Source organism: Myxine glutinosa, chromosome 1 (genome assembly GCF_964187855.1).
Source record: "Myxine glutinosa chromosome 1, kmMyxGlut1.1, whole genome shotgun sequence".
NCBI classification, from domain to species: domain Eukaryota; kingdom Metazoa; phylum Chordata; class Myxini; order Myxiniformes; family Myxinidae; genus Myxine; species Myxine glutinosa.
The window spans coordinates 320,812,478-320,828,800 of NC_136261.1; the positions used below are offsets into that span (position 1 = coordinate 320,812,478).

At 47.0% G+C, this 16,323-nt stretch overlaps 1 protein-coding gene across 2 annotated transcripts in view; it reads left to right on the forward strand.

The window, feature by feature from the left end:
* The window catches only part of RFTN2 (raftlin family member 2), a 187,127-nt gene that overhangs the window by 160,309 nt on the left and 10,495 nt on the right, over positions 1 to 16,323 (forward strand). For both annotated transcript variants that reach the window (XM_068100423.2, XM_078769512.1), the window contains 2 exons: positions 2,465 to 2,583; positions 10,662 to 10,765. In XM_068100423.2, coding sequence (XP_067956524.1) covers positions 2,465 to 2,583; positions 10,662 to 10,765 — 223 coding nt within the window. The remainder of the gene's footprint in view (positions 1 to 2,464; positions 2,584 to 10,661; positions 10,766 to 16,323) is intronic.

Sequence of the window (16,323 nt, forward strand, 5' to 3'; positions counted from 1 at the left end):
CATGACCTTTTTCAGGTAATCTCCGTCATCCTCCATGCAAATGAGCATTTCCAAGGCAATTAGATCCATCATTTGGTTTGAGTTCCCGCAGAATCTGCACCTTATAGGTGTAAAGTTTCAGTCTTTTTTGCAAAATCCTGTGTACAGTGGTGGTTGGTAGTCCCAGTTCTCTGGATGCTCGTCAGATAGATGTTTTGGGACTTTGTTGAAATAATTCACGCACACATTGAACGTTTGCTGCACTTTCGCTTGGTTGACCGGTACTCTTCTGTTTCTGACAACTTCTAGTCTCCTTAAAACTCCTGTACCACTCTCTGATTCTAGTCCGCGATGGTGGATTGCCATACCTTGTATGGAAATTAGGCTGAAGTGTGTCAGATCTCGTCTCGTTGAACCATTCGACGCACTGAGCTTTCTCCTGTGGAGCTGCCGTTTTATTTTACATTAAACCACCAGACCTGAAAATAAAGAAAACTTTGAGTTTTTGTATCATAAAAAATAAAGGGTATTGTTGTCTCATTTGTGGTACTAAATATATTAACAACCAAAGTTGTCCAGGTCTTTTTGGAACAAACACACACATCGTATATATATACACAAAGAATTAAGTTAAGCACCCCCCCGTTTTTTTACAACCTCGCACATTACAAGTTTGTTGTCGTCAAAACAGTGTAATATACCCATGATATTGCTATATTTTCTGGAGAAGTGATATTATGGTCACATAAAAACATAACAATCATGCCGTTTTCAATATTTTATTCTGAATAATTTAAGGTGAAATTTTTTGGGAATTTTAGGCATATTTTCACCTCGATTTAAGTATGGAGCTATAGGTCCATCACGGACAGTGTGGATGACGTTTATGTTTTCTAACGTACAGTCATTGTTCTGAGAAGACCTCTAGCGATCTTTGCGTCAATAACGTGTGTAGGACCCACGTGATCGGATGGAGCAAGGTGCTGTGACAACCATCCCCTGGCCTGCGTACAGTCCTGACCTGAACCCCCTCGAGCACGTTTGGGACATGTTGGGACGACAAATTGCGAAGATGGTCCCTCCAATAGCCAATCTGGATGAATTGGAACGTGCATTACATCGGGAATGGAACAACCTGCCACAGCAACGCATACGACGGCTTACAGGGTCTATGAGACGTAGGGTTGAGTCAGTGATCCGATCACGTGGGTCCTACACACGTTATTGACGCAAAGATCGCTAGAGGTCTTCTCAGAACAATGACTGTACGTTAGAAAACATAAACGTCATCCACACTGTCCGTGATGGACCTATAGCTCCATACTTAAATTGAGGTGAAAATATGCCTAAAATTCCCAAAAAATTTCACCTTAAATTATTCAGAATAAAATATTGAAAACGGCATGATTGTTATGTTTTTATGTGACCATAATATCACTTCTCCAGAAAATATAGCAATATCATGGGTATATTACACTGTTTTGACGACAACAAACTTGTAATGTGCGAGGTTGTAAAAAAACAGGGGGGTGCTTAACTTAATTCTTTGTGTATATATATATATATATATATATATATATATATATATATCAGTGGCAACGGGTTCATTAAACCTACTCTGTTAAAGCCTCCAGTCTGAAACATCTCGATCTTCACTGTCTTGATAGATTAGTGAACCCCACTCCCTCACTGCCTCTCTGCCTTACTTGCATTCTCTGCCCTCCCTTTGTGGGTCTCCAACAGGATTACAGAGATTAGATTTTCTTGCAACATTGGAAAAATCTGTCGAGCCACCTGGTAGCTGTTTGTATTGCTATATACATGGGAGAATTCTTTTCTTGAAAAAGTCTCAGGTTAAAGAAAAAAATAATCACTCAAATTGACATAAGGTGACGTGACACCAAGCAAGGCACTGAGAAACATATATAAAGAAAGTATTACTGAATAACAAACACTAAATGGTATTTAAAACACACTTAATGATGCAGCAAAGCAAGAACGCACAAAACCCCCAAGACTAAAAGACAGTAAAATCCTCCGTCATTGTACATTCAGTGAAATATCGTAAAATAAAATGTCTTTATTGCAAATTGTTTGTTGTACATTTTAAAGCACGATTGCCTCATTGTGTCCTCGGAAATCAAAACTGGATGCACATTAAGGGTGGTCTGGACCTTTCAGGGCAATGTTGTGCTCGCATTACTGTGGACCTCCACACATCTTTATTTACAGCTGTGGTTTATTGTTTACATCTCGTTCTCTCACTCTCGTGTAAAGGACAGTGGCATTTGCAATGTTTGCACACAAATGCTCCAGAATACAGACCTGCTACCTCCTTGGCTCACCTTACTACACGTTTCCCCTTCCCTCCCTCCACCATCACGGTACACCATCTTGCACCACCCCGTCTCCTCTTTCTAGCCCTTTAACCTCGAGAACCGCAAAATGCTTTGAAGCCATTTCTAAGGGGGATGTGCCCTAACAGGAGACCGTCCACCCAAATCCATCACCGGTTTACTCATCTTTGAAGAGAGCCCCGAGGTACCAGCGGACACTTGGAGAGCTCATGATGTGATTGTGGTTGAGCAGCTGACTGTGATTGAGGTATGCAAAGACCTGAAAAAGACATTGGGCAGGGTTAAAACATCTCCTGCAGTGGACTGCACAACACTGCCAGAGACAGCAAGAGATTTTAAATTATTTTTGCATAATGGGAGTTTTTGCACCCATTGTTTTATGCATACACAAATGCGAAATTTGCAACGCATAACAACATAAATATACAAAATGTACTCCATGCATGTGACCGCAGGGATCATTGCTGGGACCAATATGATTCTTGCGTGATGTGTATACATTTTTACCTGTAGGAGAGTATGCTTGTAAATTTTCTGACAACACAAAGCCGAGAAGTAAGGAAATTCACATTGTGAAGAGTGACCAGATTTTAAAAAAACAAATGGCTGGATTCCCAATCCCAAGAGGATTATGCCAGAGCATGGCAGATGAGATTATGGGCTGATTAATGTGAGGTCATATAAATGGAATAAAGTATCCGCAATAAGGATTCTTTTTTTTTACGCTTGAGTGTTTCGGGAAATATACACAGAGGAAAGATTTACAAAAATTATTGTGAATAAGAAATTTGAGCAAAAAAAATCAGCGTGGCACACAGGAGCACTAAACATTGCAAAAAAATTTTTGGGTGTATCTAAGGATCATGGAAGAGTTTGTACATATACCACGTGTTTGAGAAGGGTATTAGAAGACGTCAGTGTAATTGTACACGACTTTCAAAGAAATGCACACACAATTGGAAAATCATCACATTACTGTGCAAGGGATTTCAATCTGAAATCCCAGCATCAGGAGGCATGTGCTCAGATGGGAATAATAACCAAACTAACTCTGCGTTAAAATATAGGATGCGTAAAAATCTAAGGAAAGAGTTTGGATTATATAAGGCTATTCAGGTATCATTGGGGAAACGATGTGGGGGGGGGGGTGTGTAGGGTTGGTTTCTTTCGTTTTCATCGGACATATCGTGCAGATGGCTCGCGAGCGCTCGTCCACAGAGCATCAAAATGAAAATAAATAAGTGATCATTAAAAGGAAAGTCCAATAATTACAGGGCTCTTTACGTCGTTTAGATGAGATGTTATGGCAATGTGATTAAAATATATAAGACAAATAGTAATATAGTAACATAGTGACAACAATTAGAGAGGGGAGAATACATGTAAAAGGGGATGTATTTCACACGAAGTTCCTGCTCCATAGAATAATTTGTATAGATATAAGGGATGCGAGTCAGTTTTAGAGCCAAATCGTAAGTACCCAGAAGCTGAGAAAATATATGGACATACAGATGGCATGGCAATGGAAGGAGGTAAGAACATTGTTGTGCTCCTTATCTCAGTTCATGCACGGCTATGCCTGTTTGTTTCGGCTATCAGTCTTCATGCTCGTGATTTATAAATACTTGGGACAGTAAATTTTAATCTTCCAGAATTATGAGGTGATATTGGCTCCTGGCACACCTGGACCAGTATAAATGACTCCTCTTTAAGTTTTGTTACACGCTCCAGCGCCCCCATCTGGCCATTTATGCCATTAACTTGGACAGCATGCAATTGCAGAGCTGAATGCTTGATAAAGTATAGTGTGTGTACATATGTATGTATATATATATAATTATATAATTATATATACATATACAGAGTGGTCCAGAAACCCTGGGCACATTTTGAAGAACTATACCTGCTACAAACAACTAAGTTTATTATTGTTACCCTCGCCAGAAGAACCTCGCCTCGCTATTATTGTTACCAACCAAACAGTTCAATCTTGGTTTCATCAGACCACAGAATCTTGTTTCTCACAGTCTAAGAGTCCTTTAGGTGTTTTTTTACAAACTCCAAGCGGCTTTCATGTGTCTTTCACTGAGGAGAGGCTTCCGCGTGGCCACTTTGCCATAAAGCCCAGATCGGTGGAGTGTTGCAGTGATGGTTGTCCTTCTGGAAGTTTCTCCCATCTCCACACAGGATCTCTGGAGCTCAGCCAGAGTGACCATCGGGTTCTTGCTCACCTCTCTTACCAAGGCCCTTCCCCCCCGATTGCTCAGTTTGGCCGGGCGGCCAGCTCTAGGAAGAGTCCTGGTTGTTCCAAACTTCTTCCATTTAAGAATTATGGAGGTCACTGTGCTCTTGGGAACCTTCAATGCAGCAGAGATTTTTTGTAGGCTACCCCAGATCTGTGTCTCGACACAATCCTGTCTCTGAGCTCTGTAGGCAGTTCCTTCGACCTCATGGCTTGGTTTTTGCTCTGATATGCATTGTCAGCTGTGAGACCTTATATAGACAGGTGTGTGCCTTTCCAAATCATGTCCAATCAATTGAATTTACCACAGGTGGACTCCAATCAAGGTGTATAAACACCTCAAAGATGATCAAGGGAAATGGGAGGCACCTGAGCTGAATTTCAAGTGTCATAGCAAAGGGTATGAATATTTATGTCAATGTGATATTTCAGTTTTTTCTTTTTAATAAATTTGCAAAACTTTCTAAAATCCTGTTTTCTCTTTGTCATTATGGGGTATTGAGAGGAGATTGATGAGGGAAAAAATAAATTTAAACGATTTCAGCAAAATGCTGCAACATAACAAAATGTGAAAAAAGTGAAGGGATCTGAATACTTTCTGAATGCACTGTATGTGAGATATATAATGTAAAAAAGTGGAAGGATAATTTGTTGCCGCTTCAAACATCATATTAAGTTGCTTAATTGCCACTGTGACTCTATCTTTCAAGTACAGTGGTGTATATCAGCCACTGCTTTAGTTATCTGAGATAACTTTACCCCGGTTGACAGGAAACAACCAACCTGTGGGAGCTGTGCTCGCACGATAAAGCCGGACAAAATAGACGACACCAGGAACGAAGTTTCACTGAGCTATTTATTTTAGCTCAACACGAAAGAACTCAAAAGCACTGAATCAACCGATCGAACGGGCGGCAATTTATAAGTCCCGTTCAACACACAAAAGCCACGCCTCTCAGGCGGGGCATGGTATGCAAATAGGTAAGCCACGCCTCTCAACGGGGCGTGGTATGCAAGTCAAGCGTTCGCCCGGGAAGGGCAAGTCTGGACACGCCCGGACGAGTCCGGACAAGTAACCGCTCGCCGGTTGCGTCATCGGCCGGTGCAAGGTGATTGTGTATGCTTCCGGTAACCGCTACATGCGCCCCCCCAGAATTAACTTGCACCGGGAGAGTCAGTTTGAGGGGGGTCTTGATGACCTGGCCGAAACGACCCCTGGTGATTCGTGTGGAGGTGGTAGGTGGCGTGGCGGTGGATGGTCGGGCGGGGGGCTTGGTTGACGGGGGATGGCTCCGCCGTGGAGGAAGGGCCAACCATGGAGGTTGGTCGAGGTCCAAATGGGCTGGTTTGAGGCGGTCCACAGAGATGTGGTCTGGTTTGCCGCCGATATCCACGATGAACGACTTGTCGTCCCTCTTCAGGACCCGGAAAGGTCCATCGTACGGCGGCCGGAGCGGTCCCCGGTGTGCGTCGTTACGGATAAAAATGTACTCCGCAGTGCGAAGTGCTGGGGGGACGTGTGGTTGGGGGCAGCCGTGATGGGACATGGGCACGGGGGCGAATCTCCTGGCGGCCTCTTGGAGGACCGAGCGTTGGCGAGCCGCGGACCAGGGGCCGGTGGCGTCAGGAATGAACTCGCCCGGCACGCGCAGTCGCTGGCCGTAGACCAGCTCGGCGGTGGAAGCCTAGAGGTCCTCTTTAGGGGCCGTTCGGAGGCCCAATAGGACCCATGGGAGCCTGTCGGCCCAACCGTCGTCCTGGAGGCTGGCCCTGAGAGCGGCCTTCATCGAGCGGTGGAACCGCTCACACAAGCCATTGGCTTGGGGGTGGTAGGTCGTGGTGCGGTGAAGCTTGACCCCCAAGGCCTGGGCGGCCGCGCCCCAAAGCTCGGAGGTGAATTGCGGGCCTCTGTCGGAGATGTCCGAGGGCGCGCCGAAACGGGCAATTCAGGTGCCAATGAAGGCCTGCGCCACGTCGGCGGATGTCGTTGATGCCAGCGGGCCGGCCTCCGGCCACCTGGTGGTCCTGTCCACCATCGTGAGGAGGTGGGTGAAGCCCCGCGAGGAGGGAAGGGGTCCCACCAGGTCCACATTGACGTGGTCAAAGCGCGCGCGGGCACGTCGAATGGTGCCAACGGGGCCAGGGTGTGCCGGTGGACCTTCGCGCGCTGGCAGGCGACACAGGCGTTGGCCCAGTCGCGGACGTCTTTTCGGAGCCCATGCCAGATGAACTTCGCTGCCACGAGCTTCTGCGATGCCTTCCGGCCCGGGTGGGAAAGGCCGTGGAGGGCGTCAAAAATGTGCCGCTGCCATCCGGTGGGCACGATGGGGCGAGGTTGGCCCAGGGAAACGTCGCACAGGAGAACCGTGCCTGTGTCCTCGAAGGGGACGTCGGCCAACTGCAGGCCTGTGTCCGCTGTTCGGAGGGCTTGCACCATGGGGTTGGCGGTCTGGTCGGCCACCATGCGGGCGAAATCCACACCCAGGTGGACGGCATTCGCGCCGGACCGGGAGAGGCAATCGGCCACAGCGTTGTCCTTGCCCGCGACGTGCCGGATGTCCGTCATAAATTCGGACACGGCGAAGAGCTGGTGCTGCTGGCGGGCCGACCACGGCTCCGTAACCTTGGCCATGGCGAAGACCAGGGGTTTGTGGTCCACAAACGCCGTGAACGGGCAGCCCTCTAAAAGATGGCGGAAGTGGTGAACGGCCAGGTAAAGGCCGAGGAGCTCGCGGTCAAAAGCGCTATACTTGCGCTCGTTAGGGCGAAGCTGCCAGCTGAAGAAGGCCAGCGGTTGCCAAGCCCCATTCACCCACTGTTCATGCACGGCGCCCACCGCGTTGTCGGAAGCGTCCGTGGTGAGGGCGATGGGTGCGTCGAGCACTGGGTGCGCCAGCATGGTCGCGTTGGCGAGGGCCAGCTTAGCGCCCGTGAATGCCTCGTCCATCTCTTTGGTCCAGGCGACGTCGTGCTTGGCCGGCTTGCCCCGGAGGGCTTCGTACAGGGGGCGCATGAGTTGGGCGGCGCGAGGCACGAACCGGTGGTAGAAATTTACCATCCCCAAAAAATCCTGCAGGGCCTTGATGGAGCGGGGGCGCGGGAAACTTTTGACTGCCTCCACCTTGGTCGGCAGCGGAACGGCCCCGCGCTTCGTGATGCGGTGCCCCAGGAATTCGACGGCCGTTACGCCAAACTGGCATTTCGCCGGGTTGATGATGAGGCCGCGCTGGCCGAGGCGCTCAAAAAGCGTGCGCAGGTGGATGAGGTGCTCCGCCCGGGAAGTGCTGGCAACGAGAATGTCATCCAGGTAGACGAAAAGAAAGGTGACGTCGTGCAGCACGCTGTGCATCAGCCGCTGGAAGGCCTGGACCGCGTTCTTAAGGCCGAACGGCATGCGAAGGAACTCGAAGAGGCCAAAAGGTGTAATTACCGCCGTCTTTGGCACGTCGGCTGGCTGGACGGGTACCTGGTGGTAGCTCCGAATGAGGTCGACCTTGGAAAAGATCACCGCCCTGACAAACGGGCGGAAAAGTCCTGTATATGTGGTATCAGGTACCGGTCGGGGGTGGTGGCATCGTTGAGGCGGCGGTAATCGCCGCATGGTCGCCATCCGCCACCCGGTTTGGGCACGATGTGCAGGGGCGAGGCCCACGCGCTATTCGAGCGCTGCACAATGCCCAATCGCTCCAGCGCGTCGAATTCCGCCTTCGCCATGGCGAGTTTGGCCGGGTCGAGGTGACGAGCCCTGGCGTAGACCGGTGGACCTGTGGTTGGGATGTGGTGTTCGACGCCGTGCTTGACGGCGACGGCCGAAAACTTCAGCTGCGTGAGGTCGGGAAACTCGGCGAGTAGGCGGGTGAAATCGTCCGCGGCCGGGAGCGCGCAGGCTAGCTTGGTCGGAGCAGAGCCGCTCAATGAGCAAGCGAGCGAGCTGGAGGTCTCCGCGTTGATGAGCCGACGCCATTTGACGTCGACCAAAAGCCCATGCGCGCAAAGAAAATCTGCACCCAGCAAGGCCGTGGGCACATTCGCCATGATGAAGTCCCACCTGAAGCGCTGGCCCCCGAACCAGAATGCGATGCTGCGCGAACCGAAGGTGCGGATGGAGGAGCCGTTTGCGGCGACCAAGGCGGGGCCGCAAAGCGCGGCCTGTTTGTCCTCCACCGGGGTGGGTATCACGCTCAGCTGAGCGCCGGTGTCGCACAAAAAACGCCGCCCAGACGCTGTGTCCTTAATAAACAGAAGGCTGCCTGAATTGTCGACGCTCATGGCAGGCAGCGAACGCCGGCCTGGTCGTTTCCTGACCTGCCGAAAGTGCACAGTGGGCGGCACGTTCTGGCCTTCTGCCCGAACCTGGCGTGGTAATAGCACATGGTCTGCTCTGGTGGAGGCTCCGGCGGTCGCGTCGGGTTTGGTCGATGGGGCATCGCGGCGGCCACTGCCGCCAGTGGCGCTGACTCGGCCGGTGGTGGCGCCGGTCGTGGCGCGGGCATTGCCTCGGTCGGCCCAGCGTTCCAGGCGGCCGCTCCGATGTGTCGCCTGGCCGAGAAAAATTTATCGGCCTCCTTGGCCAGGGCGCGAGGGTCCGTGATGGGCAAGTTAGCCAAAGCTAACCGTACCTGCCCGGGTAGCCGCCGGAGGAACAGCTCGTGGAAAAGGAAGTCCGGGCTGTGGTCACCGAGAAGAGCAAGCATGTGGTCCATGCATTCGGATGGACGGGCCTCGCCCAGCTCCGGGAGGTCGAGTAGTTGTCGCGCGCGTTCGGTCTCCGTGAGTCCAAATGCACCGAGGAGTAGGCCTTTGAGCGCGCCGTATTTGTCGGCGTTCGGCGGGTTCTGTAGGAAGGTCAGGACCCGGGCAGCGGTGGAGGCATTGAGCGCGGAGACCACATGGTGGTAGCGCGTCGTGTCCTCTGTAATGTTCCGCAGGGCGAAGAGAGAATCTGCCTGGGTGAACCAGACGGCCGCGTGTGACTCCCAGAAGCCAGGGAGCTTCAAAGCTACAGATGACTCCATCGCTGTGTTCTCGAAAAGGGGTCACCAATTGTGGGAGCTGTGCTCGCACGATAAAGCCGGACAAAATGGACGACACCAGGAACGAAGTTTCACTGAGCTATTTATTTAAGCTCAACACGAAAGAACTCAAAAGCACTGAATCAACCGATCGAACGGGCGGCAATTTATAAGTCCCGTTCAACACACAAAAGCCACGCCTCTCAGGCGGGGCGTGGTATGCAAATAGGTAAGCCACGCCTCTCAACGGGGCGTGGTATGCAAGTCAAGCGTTCGCCCGGGAAGGGCAAGTCCGGACACGCCCGGGCGAGTCCGGACAAGTAACCGCTCGCCGGTTGCGTCATCGGCCGGTGCAAGGTGATTGTGTATGCTTCCGGTAACCGCTACAAACCAAAGATTGTCGGGAAAGGGAAGTTTTGATAGGTATTTGACTGAATGCATTTTCTTTATGATGAAAATATAAAACTAGAACGGCACTCAGTTGAGAGCATACCTCTGCCTGGGTGGCCACCATATCACTCAATGGTGAAGAATCACTTTAAAATTTCTACTGGCTGGATCCGGATCTGGATATTGACCAGAATTGAATCGATTCTTCCTTGTCAGACTCCCAACCGGTCCAACAAGTTTCGTCCAAATCCATCCACAACTTTTTGAGATATCCTGCTCTGTATCGTTTTTGGCCCGATCTCCCAATGGTGGAGAATCACTTTTTAAAATGCTTGTAGCCGGATCAGAACCCGGATCTTCACCAAAATCTAATCATTTCGTCCTTGTCACATACACTACATCTCTGCCAAATTTCGTCCGAATTGGTCCACAACTTTTTGAGATATTTTGTTCACAAACGGACAGACAGACAAACGGACAAACAGACAGACAGGGGTGAAAAGATAACCTCCATCCACCTTCGGTAGAGGAGGTAATTAAAATATCAATCAGCAAATATCATGTAATTTAGTTGTAAATACAATGTTAGTTTGTCATGCATTGTTTCCCCCCCTCTCCCCCCTCTCCCTTCCCCCCTCCCCACCCCCCCCCCCCCACCCCCCATCTTTCATCTACCAACAGGGTTGCCAGATAAAGACGGACTACATTCCCTTGCTTCACACACTGGCAGAGTTGGGCTGGCGACTAACTTCTGTCCTTCCCACACCCGTTGTCAAACCAGACAGGTATTCGTTAGCCCCCGTCATATATGCTATTTTTTTATCCTCACTTACTTTTATAAAATGTAAAATCAAAGTTTGAAAGTTTGTACGATTTAAGTTAGCAATTCAAACTGACTAAATTTATCACTAGGATTGAAGCTTGAAGACTTCAAATGACTCGTTACATTAACTTTCAAAGTCTAAATTTCCAGCATACTGTTCACCTCCACTCCTTTGCTCCCCATTTCTCTCATCTAAAGAACCACCTCCTGAAGTCCATTCTGTCACTTTCTTCTCTCCCGTCCCTTAAAGGGCAGGTGATACATTTCTGTCTGACACAGGATGAAACAGACTGCAAATTGTACAGAGTGTCTCATGCATTACAATCATTAAGAAAACAAGAACGAAAGTCTAACATTGGCATAGCCGGGCTTGTTTGATACTTTAGTTGAAGAGGATAGTATGACCTGGGTGGAGATACCAGTTAGCAAATAATGTAAGTATTAAATTATTTTAAAGTACTCTAAGTCTCTAAGGTCTAAGCTGTCTGTCACCATGGAAGAGAAGAGATTGCATTGAGACATTGGTTTATTCTGTATGTTTCGAGTCAACAATGAACCAACCATACACCACTTCAATCCAGTAACTTTTCATTTACGACAAAGGGATTACAGTGTTACAATTATATTTACTATATTATTATGATTAACATTATTATTATTACAAAGACAATGTCACTGTGTTAAAAAACCGAGGTTAATTCCTTACTCCCATGATAATTATTACAACGCTTCTCATTGAGTCATCCATGAACCATACACCACTTCAATCCAGTAATTTTTGCAGTCACAACAAAGGGATTGCAGTGTTACAATTATATTTACTATATTATTATTATTAACATTATTAACGTTATTATTATACTTACTAGTGAGGTACCCGTGCTACGCACGGATGGGAGGCCAGAAGCGAACAGACAATGCAGAAACGGCGAATGCTAAAACATGAAACCAATAAATTCCACATTCCTGTAGCACCTTTAGTCGCACGTCAGACATGGACAGCAAGTTCGTGAAGGACTTACATGAAAAACGTACCCGTTCGCAAACAAACGGGTACGTTTGGTCCATACCCAGTCAATGGCGAATCTGCATATGGCGATCTGCGAATTCACGTTTAGAAAGTAGAAACCATCACGGCATTTCGTCATTCACTTGAACTCGATATCTCTTTTTTTTATTCCAAACAGCATAACTCCAATCACAAATGAAATAACATTAATATAAAAAATAAACTTTTAAAAACATTCGTGACATAAACAAATATTTAAATCCTGATGTGAAGTTCTTTACGGTTGGGTGAACACAATTACGAATTCAAAATCGTAATTGTATTCACTCAATTCCAATCATCAATTGATGCTTTAACAAAACGTTTAACTTTAATATTACGATTGAATGACGGTTGTATTGGGATATTATCAAACCCGCGCATTGCCGTCATCTGTCCACTTCCGCATTCGCGGTAGGTTCATAATTCTCATCAAAATCGAAACAGTATTTGTAGAATTTCAATAAAAGCCACATCACTGTTCATATCGGTAAATATTATTCCATTGTGTTTGGAAAAATTGGAAAATTGGAAAACTTGGAAAAACAATATAGCCTATTTTACTCCAGGAGGTCCCAGGATTACCCACCCAAAATATAGTTGCGATCGGATCAGCCGTTTTTGCGGTACCTGCGAACGGACAGACGGACGTTTGATAAATTCTAGTAAGATTATTACCAAAACGATACTACTGTATTAAGAAACCTGGGCTCATTTGTCTGTAGCGGCCTGAAGGTGAGGCATGAGGGCATTAAGCCTAAGGCCTATACATGCCGTGTTGTTGGAAGACCCGAAACGCCGATGCTTTCGATATTTGTTTGTCATTTTAACAATTGGTTTGTTTGTGTTTCACACTGAATGAAAATCGTCAAGGTAGAGCATGGCGATTGTGATATATGGCAGGTTCGACGATATGTTCGGCCTGAACGACATAGAAATCAAAATGGCAGTGTGTGGAGTCAGCTGTCATGTGCCGTAATGACATCACAGATGTAATCATATCACATCACCCCTGTCATGTGACGAGATCCTCAGCTCAGATTGGTGTACATTTGTCAGCGACATACATACATACATACATACATACAAACTAGTCTAGACAGCTTTGCCCTACGGGCTACGCCGTAAAAACATTAATACAAAGTCTGAGGCTTATGGAAGAGATTATAACAAAAAATGAGAGGTTAATACAGTCACGTGAAAAAGTAAGTAAGTTTCGACCATGTAAAGTTTCGACTTTTTCAACATATTTCAACATACAGCTATTTGATCTTCATTTCAACAATATTGATAGATAAAGGTGATATAATATAACAAATATCATGAAACATTTACATTTTGTAGTCCATTGTATAATTTAAATAAACATAAATGCAAATTTAGCATGTGGAAAAAGTAAGTACACCCTTGGCTCTTATAGGTGGTATTGCCCCCTTTGGCAGAAACAACCCCAAGTAGGCGTTTCTTATAACTGTCTACCAGTCTCTGACATCGACTAGGCGAAATTTTTGCCCACTCCTCCATGCAGAATTATTTCAGCTGTGCGATGTTTGAGGGGTTTCTTGCATGCACAGCTCGTTTCAAATCCCCCCACAACATCTCGATGGGATTTAGATCCGGGCTTTGACTTGGCCATTCCAGAACCCTCCATTTCTTTCTTTTCAGCCATTCCTTGGTGGATTTACTGGTACGTTTAAGGTCATTGTCATGTTGCAAGGTCCACCTTCGGTTGAGCTTCAACTTTCCGACAGATGGCCTCACATTATCCTCAAGCACCCTCTGGTACAATGAAGAATTCATAGTGGATTCGATGATGGTGAGCTGCCCAGGCCCTGATGCAGAAAAACTGCCCCAAACCATAATATTCCCACCATCATGCTTTACAGTTGGTATCAGGTTATTGTGGTCAAATGCTGTCTTTGGTTTTCACCAAATATGTCTTCTGGTACTGTGGCCAAATAGCTCGACCTTTGACTCATTGGTCCAGAGCACATTGTTCCAGAAGTGCTGGTCTTTGCCTAGGTGTTCATTGGCAAACTTTCGTCTTGCTCTGATGTTCTTTCTGGACAGCAAAGGTTTCCTCCTGGCACACCTCCCATGTAGATCAAATTTGTGCAGCCTCTTTCTAATTATAGACTCGTGCACTTTGGCATCAATAGTGGCAAGAGCTACCTGTAGGTCCCGTGATGACATTCTGGGGGTTCTTAGAGACTTCTTTCAGCATCTTGCGGTCTGCTCTCGGGCTGAACTTGCTGGGGCGGCCTGGCCTGAACAAGTTGGCAGTTGTTTGGAATCTTCTCCACTTGTGGATGATCTTCTGGACAGTCGAATAATTGATATCAAATTGTTTGGAGATCTTTTTAAATCCCTTCCCAGACTCGTAGGCATCTATAACCTTCTTTCTGAAGGCCTCAGAGAGCTCTTTTGATCCAGGCATGGTGACGCCGCACACTTCAACAACAAAGAGCAAACCAAACTAAATGTCTGAGGTTTAAATAAGACAGGTTCCTCCAAGATCCTCTCCAACGATGTTCTAATCATTTTTGCACCTGAGCTGGTGCACCTGATTCTAATTTTAGGTATTTGAAGTAGTGATAAATGTAGGGGTGTACTTACTTTTTCCACATGCGAAATTTGCATAAATGTTTATTTAAATTATACAATGGACTACAAAATGTAAATGTTTCATGATATTTGTTATATTATATCACCTTTATCTATCAATATTGTTGAAATGAAGATCAAATAGCTGTATGTTGAAATATGTTGAAAAAGTCAACACTTTACATGGGATGTACTTACTTTTACACGTGACTGTATCTATCTATAATTCCAGTAATCTCTGTTTGTTTGTACGTTTGTACGTTTGTACGTTTGTACGTTTGTTTGTTTGTCTGTGACCGCTGTTTCTCGACAACTACCGGTCCGATATACTTGAAACTTGCCAGGTATATTGCTGGGGACCCGAGGATGTGCCTTTTCAAGGTTTGAAATTAATCGGACAAGTACTTACCGAGCTATGGCGATTTAGCCGTTCGCCGTTCGCTTTGGCGTTGCGAATGGACCAAACCATTCATGTAAATAGAGGGGGGGGGGGGGTTCTGTGGTCGTTCGCTTTGGCTTTGCGAATGGACCAAACCATTCATGTAAATAGAGGGGGGGGGGTTCTGTGGTCGTTCGCTTTGGCTTTGCGAATGGACCAAACCATTCATGTAAATAGAGGGGGGGGGGGTTCTGTGGTCGTTGCGAATGGACTAAACCATTCACATCGAATCATCGAATCACATCGAATGGACCAAACCGTTCGCTTTGGACCAAACCATTGCATGTAAATAGAGGGGGGGGTTCTGTGGTCGTTGCGAATGGACCAAACCATTCATGTAAATAGAGGGGGGGGGGTTCTGTGGTCGTTACTGCCACGTGGTTTCAAAGTTTTTTTTTGTTGTTGTTGTTTGCACGCATGTTTTTTTGCACCCACGTACGGGCACGCCCTAGGATGTTTACACACACACACCCCTACACAAATTTTTTTTTTTTTTTTTTTTGGCAAGGAACGGGCACCCACGTACGGGCACGTCCTAGCTTATATATAGTACGGGCATGCCCTAGTATTAACAATTAGGGAAGAAGGAAATAGGTGGACAAGAGGCAAACAACAAGGATCAAACAACTCATGAGAATAAACAGATGGGACAAAGAGATATCACATAGTTCAGATCAGAGATATACAACAAGGGGAGTGATGGGAAGGTTGGTGTGGAAGGAAAACTCAAAGAGATTAGAACAGGTATTGAGTGGAGATCAGAGAGGACAAGAAATGTGGCGATGTGGTCACCCTCATAAGGGATTTGGGTGAAGAGCAGCACAGTGCTGACCCAGGAAGGTAATTCCACAGTCGAGAAAAGAGCCGGCATAGGAGAGGAGGTGAGCAGTAAGCCTAGATTTGTGAAGCGTAACAATATATGAGTTGCTGGAGGAATATGTGCAACCAGGAGAAGCTCGGAGAAGGACAAAACACTGAGAGGAAATGGTGAAAAGACCACATGTGATGTGGTACAGGAGGATGAAGCCACCATCTGCCAGCAGTGTGAGAAAAGCAGACCTTTCACCTCAACCTGCTGTCTACATCGTCAGAGATTCCACAGCCACCAGGGGTGCAGGATGGTGTGCCACAGCATCAGCCTGCAGATGAGAGCCATCCTTCATGGCAATGCAAATTATGCTTGTACACCATTAATACCAGAGGATGGTCAAGGAAAGACCTTGCAAAGTGCTGCCCAGTCCTGCAGGCCAGCTTGAAGATATGGTCAGCCCAACACATGTCTCAGCTTATCGTTACGCTAAAGAGTTCCAAGAATGGCGCGTCTGCCAATGATTGACCACCCAAATTAATTGGAGGATTTAACAAGTGGTATTGTGTAAAGACAAGCTGATAATGTGTGCTTTTCTAGCAGCGAATATCAAATTCCAGA